This window comes from Elephas maximus, chromosome 13, assembly GCF_024166365.1.
Source record: "Elephas maximus indicus isolate mEleMax1 chromosome 13, mEleMax1 primary haplotype, whole genome shotgun sequence".
Lineage (NCBI taxonomy): Eukaryota > Metazoa > Chordata > Mammalia > Proboscidea > Elephantidae > Elephas > Elephas maximus.
The window spans coordinates 45,691,941-45,704,218 of NC_064831.1; the positions used below are offsets into that span (position 1 = coordinate 45,691,941).

At 38.7% G+C, this 12,278-nt stretch overlaps 1 protein-coding gene across 2 annotated transcripts in view; it reads right to left on the bottom strand.

Moving 5' to 3' along the window:
* Nucleotides 1-12,278, bottom strand: part of RAB27A (RAB27A, member RAS oncogene family) — a 91,574-nt gene that overhangs the window by 14,959 nt on the left and 64,337 nt on the right. For both annotated transcript variants that reach the window (XM_049852632.1, XM_049852631.1), the window contains exons 2-3: nucleotides 10,357-10,531; nucleotides 1,314-1,399 (exon numbers count right to left, since the gene is read on the bottom strand). In XM_049852632.1, coding sequence (XP_049708589.1) covers nucleotides 1,314-1,399; nucleotides 10,357-10,509 — 239 coding nt within the window. In that variant the 5' untranslated portion in view covers nucleotides 10,510-10,531. The remainder of the gene's footprint in view (nucleotides 1-1,313; nucleotides 1,400-10,356; nucleotides 10,532-12,278) is intronic.

The window sequence follows — 12,278 nt, forward strand, 5'->3', positions numbered from 1 at the left end:
TTTCTCTGTTCTGTGAAATGTTGACTTGACATCAGGATGTGTTTGTTCCATGACCTTTCAATTTGGGTCTCTACAGAAATATCTTATCTCTAGTAATCATTTCCTAGACTTTGAGGTGGGAGTAGTTTTGACTCAGTCACTATTCTTTCTTGGTACCTTCTCTGCCAAGGCCTTCCCTATGGTCTCCCCTCTCTCCCTCTACCCATCCGCTTCCTCTCTCCTTGCCTATCTGCAAAGCCTGCTGCTGACATGCACAGGTGCACAGGGAAGAAAATAGTGGGATAAATTTGTCATCTAATCAGCTATGTTAGGTTTTTCTCGAATATTTTTAAAAACAATGTTTTACAGTTTGATACACACTATTTGTACCTCACCTTTTGACTAAACTTCTTAACAAAGATTTTTACGATTAAAAAAAACAATGTTTTACAGAAAGAGTCCTTATCTTTTAGAGATAACCCGTTGCCACTGAGTTGATTCCAACTCATAGTGACCCTATAGGACAGAGCAGAACTGTCCCATAGAGCTTCTAAGGAGTGCCTGGTGGATTCAAACTGCCACTTTTGGTTAGCAGCCATAGCACTTAACCACTACACTACCAGGGTTTCCATCTTTTAGAGATACATATCAAAATATTTACAAATGATAGGATTTCTGGAATTTGCTTTGAAATAATCTGGGGGGTGAGAGGTGGTGAGGGGTACACATGAAGTAAGGTTGACCAGGACTTGATAATTGTTGAAACTGGGCAACGGGTACATAGGTTCACTATACTGTTCTTTCTACTATTATATGTGTTTCAAGTTTTCCACAATAAAAAGCTTTCAATATTTTTAAAGAAAGCTGTGAAAGAAAACATAAGCTTTAGCTAACTAACTGCAATTTTATATCATGATTTCATGTGTTTTATTTGAGTCAATCAAACCTCTAACCACATAAACTTATTTCTACTAGATTTTCCACTAGGTTTCAATAATCAGGAAGAAACATTGCATAGAAATTTGCAGCTTTTTCTTTGTGGCTGAGTAAATAGTAAAGTGGAGAAAATAGAGACAAGTGTCCAAGTTACAAAAAAAGAGAAAGATCCACAAACAAGAAGGTCCATTTTGAAAAGGATTCATTTTTCCTTTGATCTTGAATGAAATAAAGGCACCATTATCATCTCAGTCTGATAAATTTCCTGTTAATTTGGCAGCATAATTTATTCAGGTACGAATCAACTAATGGGCTGGCTTCTTCCTGCTCAGGTCACTGTGTGAAGAGTGCAGCTGTTTTCCCCTTTCCTCCAGTAAGCGCACAGGTGAAGCTCTCACCTCTCCTGCCCTGCCGTGTCCCACAGCTGCAGGTGAATTCTCTGACCTCTGCCAACAGCTCCATCCGGCCCATTGGCTCTGTACACCTGCAAGAGCAAAGTGAGAGGTAAAAAAGAAGAGCATCTGAGACAGGCGGACTTGTCTCCCATGTTACTGCAACTCCCCTGAGACTTTAAACTTCTAAAGAGAATTCCGTCTCAAATACAACCTTATTTGTATTTTATTCCAAATAACTGTTAGTTCACGTTTCCTCAAAGTTTCCTCAGGTCACTAGTTTCAGGAAATACTACCTTTCTGTGGCTTTTCCCATTCCATCTTTAAAAAGCACTCTTAAAACAATGTTATGGGAATTACTTCTAGACTGGCAGGGTAAGGACCTCCAAAAACCTACTCCTACATAGATCAATGAAAACACTGGCAAAAATGTCAAAATCAGTTTTTTCCAGAACTCTGGAAATTAACAAAGGCTTTGCAACATTCCGAGGAGCACTTACTAAAGGTTGGCAGTTTGAAGCCACCCAGAGGTACCACAGAAGGGCTGGTGATCCCCTTCTGTTAAGATTACAGACAAGAACACTCCATGGAGCAGCTCTACTCTGTAACACATGGGGTTGCCATGAGTCATAATCGACTCCACAGCAACTAACAACAACTACAACATGGCTATCCCTCTCTCCCTAGCTCCATAGTAGCCCTAAAACCAACAGACTCACAGTGATTGTAGCTGTGAGAACAATTAGACTAACAGTCACTGTAGGCAGTGGAGACAGAATGGGCTTGGCGCTCCCCAAAAGTCCTATCTCTGAGAACCATCACCATTGACCTGTCTAAAAGTTCCCTGAAAAGCTCCATTGAAATAAAGACAATAAAAGGCTTGTCTTTATTTGACCTGACTCAGGGTTCACTATGAAAACAACCCTATCCCTAGGGTATTTGTTGAAACCAGTCAGCAGTAATTACTTAACACCAGGGCTACCTGAGGAAGTAATAACTGTTGGGGCTAACAAAAGGCTTACCAAAAAAAGCTTAAGAAACAAAAAGTGGAAAATGAGATTCTTATAGGAGGATTTGAAACGCTCCAAAATATTCCTGAGAATCTAGACAGCCAAGCATATGTGCATGGCTGTACACATGGCCCAGGAAAGGCCTGAGAAGGCCCTCATCTTTTACTGCTCATTGACCTTGAGGTTATTCTCAAACAGGAAGTGAAGGCTAAGGCAGAGTTATAAACTGCCTCTTGGAGCACTGAACACAGGCCCCACATACACATACAGCCCAGGCCCAAATGTCTTCATAAACAAAGAGTTAACACCAATTCTTCACAAACCCTTCCAAAATAAAGAAAAGGGAGAAATACTTCCCAACTCATTCTATGAGGCTAGTATTACCTTGATACCAAGCCAAAGATATTATAAGAAAAATTTTAAAAAACAAAAAACTACAGACCAATATTCCTTCTGAATAAAAAAAAAAAAAATTTTAAAGACCCAAAAATCCTTAACAAAAACTAGCAAACAGAATACAGAAAGGATTATACACCATGACCAAGTGGAATTTATAGCAGGAATGGCAAAGTTCGTTTAACATACAAAATTAATCAATACAATACACTCTATCTGGGTCTGAGGGTATCCACAGAATAAAGAATTAAAACCACATGGTCATGTCAATAGATGCAGAAAAAGCATCTGACAAAATCTAACACATTTCATGATAAAAACACTCAAGAAATTAGAAATACAAAGAATACTAGGTATACAACCTGACATCTACAAAAAACCCACATCTTATATTGTACTGGAGGTTCTCACTATGGAAATTAGCAAGAAATAAAAAGCATTCAAATTGGAAAAGAAGAAGTATAACTATTTCTATTCACAGATGACACTAGCTTTCAAATAGAAAACTCTAAGTAATCCACGCACACATACACAAACTATTAGAACTAATAAACAACTCCAGCAAGGTTGCAGTATGCAAGGTCAGTCTACAAAATAAGCTGCATTTCTGTACACTAGCAATGAAAATTAGAAAATAAAATTAAGAAAACAATTTCACTTATAACAGCATCAAAAATATTAAAATACTTAAGAATAAATTTAACAAAAGAAGTATAAAACTTATACTCTGAAAACTACAAAACACTGTTGAAAATAAAGAAGATCTAAATAAATGGAAAAACACCCTATGTTTATGGACAGGAAGATTCATTATTGTTAAAAGAGCAATACTCCCCAAATTAATCTATTGCCTCGGTGTAATCTCTATCAGGAACCCAGTTGCCTTCTTTGTAGACACTAACAAACTGATACTACAATTCATATGCAATTTCAAGGGACCCAGAATAGCCAAAACAATCTTCAAAAAGGAGAACAAATGTGGAGGACTCAGCTTCTCAATTTCAAAACTTACTACAAAGCTATAGTAACAACAACAACAATGGTACAGGCAAAGGGACAGACATACAGATGAATGAAACAGAATTGCAAGTTCAGAAATAAATTCTGACATTTATGGTCAAATGATTTTCAGTAAGAATCGCAAGACAAAACAATGGGAAAGAATAGTCTTTTCAACAAGTAGTGCTGGGTCAAATAGGTACCCAGATGCAAAAGATGAAGTTACTCTCATCATATACAAAAGTTAACTAAAAATGGATCATAAACCTAAATGTTAAGAGCTAAAACTATCCTCAACCCATATATCGAATAAGAACTCTTATACAGAAAGTATAAAAGAACTTTTACAAATTAACAACAAAAAAGACAAATAACCCAACTAAAAAATAAGCGAAAGATCTAAAGAGACATTTCTCTAAAGAAGATACACAAGTGGCCAATAAGCCTATGACAAGATGTTTCTCATCAACGCTAATCATTAAGCAAATGCAAATCAAACCTACAACGAGGTACCACTTCACACCTACTAGGATGGCTATAATCAAAAAGATGGACAATAACAAGTGTTGGTGAGAATGTAGAGAAGTTGGAACCCTCATCATACATTGCTGGTGGAAATCCAGAATGGTACATTTTTGGAAAAGCTTGGAAGTTCCTCAAAAGTTTAGCATAGAGTCATTACACGACCCAGCAATTATTCTCCTGGGTATGCACCGAAGAGAACTGAAAATATATGTCATCACAAAAAACTGTATATGAGTGTTAACAGAAGCATTATTCATAATAGGCAAAATGTGGAAATAATCCAAATGCCCATCAACTGATGAATGGATAAACAAAACGTGATACATCCATACAATGGAATGTTATTCAGCCCTGAAAAGGAATGAAGCTCTGAAACAAGCTACAAAACAGATGAACTTTGAACACCTGTAAGTGAAAGAAGCCAGACACAAAAGGCCACGTATTGTATGATTCAATTTATATGAAATGTGCTTAATAGGCACAACAATAGAGATTGCTCGTTGCCGGGGGCTCAGGGGAGGGGGTCATGAGGAGTTACTGCTAACAGGTAGGGGGTTTCTTTCTGGGGTGATAATATGTTCTAAAATTAGATGGTGGTGATGGGTACACAACTGTATATACGGAAGGCCACAGAATTGCATACTTTAACAGGTAAATTTTATATTGTATGACTTATGTCTTAATAAAACTATTTTTTTTTTAAACAAGGCTATAAGATGAGAATCAACAAAATTAACAAAAATAATTACATGTATGTTGGTTCTACCAATTACATGTCAATACTGAAAGCTTCACAAAGGCCCTATTCTTACTCAGCACATCTGAGTTTCTCACAACCCTCTGCTAGTGGAAGAAAAGGCCTAGTGGGGTAGGGAGGTAGGATGAGTTCTCCTGTCCTGGAAGCTGGAGACCCTGTATCTTTCCTTGGCAGAAGGCACTCCATTGGTGAGCCTTTGTCATTAATGTCCTGAGCACCGATGACCTGCTTCACGGTAACAGTAGATTTTTGAGCAAAAAATTTAGTACTTGGAGAAGGCCATCTTCCCTTCTCTACAACTGTGGCATGGTGACCTCCTGCTTCCTCCCTGTCCTGTTTTGAGGTTCTTTAACAAGATAATAAAGCCTCTCTTGTCATCATTCTGCAGACTCTCCCCTTGTTCCCTCGGGGTCCTTCTCAGATGACATCTACTCTTGGCATTCTCCAGTCCTGCTCCAACCTCACCTCCTGGCAGCAGTGATGCGTTCTGCCACTTACTGTTCCACATGGGATTGCTGAGGTTTTAATTAAGAGGAAATCATCAAAAATGGTAAGATATCAACAGAGGAAGAGATAGCCTGTGGAATATGGGTATGGGAGGGGCAGGGTGGCTGACAGGCTTGATAACAAACTTAGACACATAACTTTGTGGAACTCAGAAATGAAGATATGTGTTAAAAGACTGCTAAGTGAAAATTACACAGAATTCTTTACTTTTACTTCGTCTGCTTGATATTGCGCCCCTTCAAAACAGCCTTTTTTTTTTTTTAATGACAAACTTAAAAAAAAAATTTTTTTTTTTTTTAAGCTTGTCTTTATTTATTCTTAAGATAAATCCTCCAGGACAACAGGCTATGCAGCAATTACTGAAAATCATGAATTCAAGGCCCCATTAGGGGCTTAATTTCTCACACCAGGTTATCTGGCCTCTGGATGAACGTTTCGGGTGGCGGGGGGAGGGGTGGTGTTGTTGTTGGGTGCGGCCCAGTCGGTTCTAACTCATAGCGACCCTATGTACAACAGAACAAGACACTGCCTGGTCCTGCGCCATCCTCACAATTGTGGTTACGTTTGAGCTCACTGTTGCAGCCACTGTGTCAATTAACTCTTGTTGAGAATCTTCCTTTTACCTGACCCTTTACTTTACCAAGCATGGTGTCCTTCTCCAGGGACTGATCCCTCCTGATAACATGTCCAAAGCATGTGCGATGAAGACTCACCATCCTCATTTCCAGGGAGCATTCTGGTTGTACTTCTTCCAAGACAAATTTGTTTGTTCTTTTGGCAGTCCATGAGATATTCAATACTCTTCCCCAACACCATAATTCAAATGCATCAATTCTTCCCCTATCTTCCTTATTCATTGTCCAGCTTTCACATGCGTATGAGGCAATTGAAAATACAATGGCTTGGGTCAGGCACACCTTAGTCCTCAAGATGAATCTTTACTTTTTAACGCTTTAAAGAGGTCTTTTGCAGCAGATTTGCCCAGTGCAATACATCTTGATTTCTTTTTTTTTTAATTAATTTATTTCAAGTTAGACCCATCTAAAATTTTTTCTAAATTTTATTTTCTTGTTGAGAATACACACGGCAAAACATACAGCAACTCAACGGTTTCTACATATACAAATTAGTGACACTGATTACATTCTTTGAGTTGTGTAACCATTCTCACCCTCCTTTTCTGAGTTACTCTTCGCTCATTAACATGAATTCACTACCCCCTAAGGTTCCTATCTAACCTTTGAGTTGCTGTTGTCAGTTTGATCCCATACAGATAGTTCTTAAAAGAGCATAATGCTCAAGGCAGACATTCTTTACCAGTAAGCTAAACTACTGGTCAGTTTTTGAGATGACCTCAGGGAATATTTTTGGTTTAAGGTTTAAAAATGATCTCAGTGCAATAGTTTCAGGGGTTCATCTGCCCTCCAGAAAGTCTAGAGTTGAAGAGAATTTAAAACTCTATTCTGCATTTTCCCCCTTTTAATCAAGGTTCTTCTATGGAATCTTTGATCAAAATGTTCAGTAATGGTAGCCTGGCACCATCCAGTTCTGGTCTCATAGCAAAGGAGGCAGTTGTTCTTGGAGACAATTAGCTACACATTCCATATCCTCCTCCTATTTCTGACCCTCCTTCTTCCTCTGATGCTCCAGGCAAATAGAGAGCAATTATTGTGCTTTGGATGGCCACTTACAAGCTTTTAAGACACTAGGCACTACACATCAAACTAGGAGGTAGAGCAGAAGTATTAAACTGTTATTAGGACAATTAACTGGGATGTCCCATGAAACCATGACCCTAAACCTCCAAACCAAGGAACCAAATCTCATGAGGTCTTTGGTTGTGCATAAGTAGCCTCAGTAGCTTTTTTTTTTTTTTTCGGTCATTGCTGTAAATATATATATAAACCCTGGTGGTACAGTGGTTAAGTGCCACAGCTACTAACCAAAGGGTCGGCACTTTGAATCTGCCAGGCGCTCCTTGGAAACTCTATGGGGCAGTTCTACTCTGTCCTATAGGGTCGCTATGAGTTGGAATTGACTCGATGGCACTGGGTTTGCTTTGGTGTATATATATATATATATTTGTTGTTGTTGTTAAGTGCCATCGAGTCGGTTCCGGCTCATACCAACCCTATGCACAACAGAACGAAACACTGCCCAGTCCTGAGCCATCCTTACAATCTTTGTTATGCTTGAGCTCATTGTTGCAGCCACTGTGTCAATCCACCTCCTTGAGGGTCTTCCTCTTTTCTGCTGAACTTGTACTTTGCCAAGCATGATGTCCTTCTCCAGGGACTGAGCCCTCCTGACAACATGTCCAAAGTATGTAAGATGCAGTCTCGCCATCCTTGCTTCTAAGGAGCATTCTGATTGTACTTCTTCCAAGAAAGGTTTGTTTGTTCTTTTGGCAGTCCATGGTATATTCAATATTGTTCGCAAGCACTACAATTCAAAGGCATCAATTCTTCAGTCTTCCTTATTCACTGTCCAGCTTTCACATGCATATGATGTGATTAAAAATACCATGGCTTGGGTCAAGCGCACTGTAGTCTTCAAGGTGACATCTTTGCTCTTCAACACTTTAAAGAGGTCCTTTGCAGCAAATTTACCCAATGCAATACATCTTTTGATTTCTTCACTGCTGCTTCCATGGCTGTTGATTGTGGATCCAAATAACGACTAAAATGAGAAGAAACAGCTGCAAACATCCATTAATAATAGGAACCTGGAATGTACGAAGTATGAATCTAGGAAAATTGGAGATCATCAAAAATGAAATGGAACACATAAACATCAATATCCTAGGCATTAGTGAGCTGAAATGGACTGGTATTGGCCATTTTGAATCGGACAATCCTATAGTCTACTATGCTGGGAATGACAACTTGAAGAGGAATGGTGTTGCATTCATCATCAAAAAGAACATTTCAAGATCTATCCTGAAGTACAACACTGTCAGTGACAGGATAATATCCATACGCCTACAAGGAAGACCAGTTAATACGACTATTATTCAAATATACACACCAAACACTAGGGCCGAAGATGAAGAAATAGAAGATTTTTATCAGCAGCTGCAGTCTGAAATTGATCGAACATGAAATCAAGATGCATTGATAATTACTGGCGATTTGAATGAGAAAGTTGGAAACAAAGAAGAAGGACGAGTAGTTGGAAAATACAGCCTTGGTGATAGAAACAATGCCAGAGATCAAATGATAGAATTTTGCAAGACCAACGACTTCTTCATTGCAAACACCTTCCTTCACCAACATAAACGGCAACTATACACATGGACCTCACCAGATGGAATACACAGAAATCAAATTGACTACATCTGTGGAAAGACACGATGGAAAAGCTCAATATCATCAGTCAGAATAAGACCAGGGGCTGACTGTGGAACAGACCATCAATTGCTCATATGCAAGTTCAAGCTGAAACTGAAGAAAATCAGAGCAAGTCCATAAAAGCCAAAATATGACCCTGAGTATATCCCACCCGAATTTAGAGACCATCTCAAGAATAGATTTGACTCATTGAACACTGGTGACCAAAGACTGGACAAGTTGTGGAACGACATCAAGGACATCATACATGAAGAAAGCAAGAGGTCATTGAAAAGGCAGGAAAGAAAGAAAAGATCAAGATGGATGTCAGAGGAGACTCTAAAACTTGCTCTCGAACATCGAGCAGCTAAAGCAAAAGGAAGAATTGATGAATATCTATATATATATATAGATATATATATATATAGATATATATAGATATATATACCATACAACTTTTGCCTATTCAGCTTTTACAAATGTACAACTTATTGACAGAAATTACATTATTGGCTGTGCAACCATACCCTTAATCAATGTGATTTTTCCATCACTGTTAATCCCCTTTTTCTCCTTCCCTTCAGGCCCTGGTAACCACAAAGAAACTTCGTTCTATAAAGATTTGTGTTTTCTTGTATTTTTATATAAATGAGGTCATACAACATTGGTACTTTTGTGATTGGCTTATTTCACTCAGCATAATGTCTTCCAGCTCCATCCATACTGTAGCAGGTATCAAGACTTCATTTCTCCTATAGGCTCAGTAGTATTCCACTGTATGTATGTACCACATTTTATTTATCCATTCATCTGTTGGTGGGCATTTAGGTTGTTTCCACCTTTTGACTATTGTGAATAGTGCTGCAATGAACATCGGTGTACAAGACTTTGCTTTCAAGTCTTTTGGGTGTATACCTAGGAGGGAACTGCTAGATCATATGGCAGTTCTATTTTTAGTTTTTTGAGGAACCGTCACACTGTTTTCCACAACAGCTGTACCACTTTGCATTCCCACCAACAACGCATAAGGTTCCCAGTTTCCCCACATCCTCACCAACATTTGTTATTTCCTGGGTTTTTTTGTTTGTTTGTTTGTTTTTTAATCTTAGGCCATCCTAGTGGGAATGAAATTGTATCTCATTGTGGTTTTGATTTTCATCTCTGATGGCTAATGACACTGAGCATCTTACCATGTGTTTGGTGGCCATGTGAATGTCCTCTCTGGTGAAATGTCTATTCAAGTCCTTTGCCCATTCTATGATTGGGTTATTTGTCTTTTGGTCGTTAAGTTGTCAAAGTTTTATATATATATTTGTTTTTAGATTCTTGTTAGATATACAGTTTCTGAAGATATTCTTCAGCACAAGCTTTTCAATCACATGGCTCAGATTCAGCATAATACACTTTCACATATACCATTTAATTTTAGATTCTAACCTTTGTCCTCCCAATTCCTACAAAGTAAACTAAAACGGCAAATGTTTACTCAGGTATTACACTTTTATATAGAAGGATATCGAACTTACCACTCTTTTTTCCCTGAAATCAATGCCCACTGTTGTGATAAACTTGGAGTTAAATTTACCATCTGTGTACTGGTAAAGGACACTGGTCTTCCCCACTCCAGAGTCCCCCAAAGCTAAAAACTTGATGAGGTAATCATAGTCTCCATCAGACATAATGAAGAACTCAGTGGTTCACCTGCAAAATACAAACCAATGCATAGTTATTAAAAATGCATTAAAAAATATTACAGTCCTCCATGAATAAAGTGGCACCTTAATATTCAATTCAACAGGCTGTCTGTGCAACACCTGTGTGCCTAGGTGTTCTGTGAAGAGAGGATTAGATGTTGTTCATGCCCCAGATGACCTGCTAATCTGCTAGATGAGACGGTGCTGAAATAGTAAATAATTCATTTTATTTTTAATTTAACACTATAATACCGTTAAGACAAAAATTTCGAGTGAGAGTGATAATCAACAAGAAGGTAATGGTCACTAAGTATTATTTGCAGACAATACAGAACAAAAACTAATAAAAAGAAGAAGGAAGGCAAATATGTGGAAAAATAACAATAATTCTTAAAGTACAAGTAGCTCCAATTCCTCCTTCTTCAAAGTGTCCTAATGTGGAACCCCTGACTCTCCTCTTTTTACTTGGACATCTAGGCAATTCTATTTATCCTATTTATTTTCACATGTTTTTATAACTCTTTCACAGACAATGCCAAATGCACAAATAGAATTTGGCATGCAGCTCCCTTATGTATTATTGTTAATGTGTTATGTATTAAATCAGACTTTCCTGGAGTATATTATCACTGCTTCTCTGGGAACTGCATTCCAGAGCTGGCCAGTCGATGTGCAGAAACCACAGTCCCACGACTCATTTGCTCCGGACTGCCTTGGTCGCCTAACGAGAAATGCTGACAGCTCATCTCTTTAACACTGACTAAACCAAAAGCCCATTTTGGAGAAGAAAAACTTGTTTTACCAGTGATACCTAACCATGGTTATTTTTTGGAGCTTTGCAGTTGACACTTTTCATGGTTTATTTTTATTCTTTAAATAAAGTAAAACTTAAAATATTAATACAACTGGGAATGTAATCTGTCTCCAGGGAAGGCTTACTTCTTTTTATCACCCCCCCCCTCCGAAAATCAGGAAAACAACTAGCTATTCCATTATCACAGACACCTTTACCTACCTGTCCACACAAATACCCACTCGTCCACACACACCAAATGCTCGACACTAGAATCTGCTGACTCCCCTCCCACTGTCCCCATTTAACCAGCCTCATGTCCAGAAACCCCCCTGTAACACTTAATGTTTCCTATAGGATTATTTCTACAGATTTATAAAAAGCAATAAAAGCTTCTTGTTGTTAGGTGCCAAGTTGGTTCCAACTCATAGTGACCCTATGTACGACAGAATAAAACACTGCCCGGTCCTGCGCCAACCTCACAATCGTTGTTATGCTTAAGCCCACTGCTGCAGAGTGTCAATCCATCTTATTGAGGGTCTTCCACTTTTTCACTGACCCTCTGCCTTACCAAGTATGATGTCCTTCTTCAGGGGCTGGTCCCTCCTGATAACATGTCCAAAGTATGTGGGATGTAGTCTCGCCATCTTTGCTTCTAAGGAGCATTCTGGTTGTTTTTAGTAAAAGCCTAGGCAAGGACATTTATGGATTTTCAAGGCTGCCTTCCCTACTCATCCTCAACTCAATGACTCACCTTATGCCCCCAAATCCTGAATGCTGAGCCCTAGGAGCTGCTGCAGTGTACTTCTTTCAGAATGCCATAGGGCAGGTCAGAGAGTTGCATTCAGATATGGCTGGTCAGGCCACAAGGGCAGAGCCTCTACAAACATTCCTAATTCTATTTGCACACTATAAAGAACGACACTTTACAGATGATGACTTTTCCATGGTATAGTTTCTA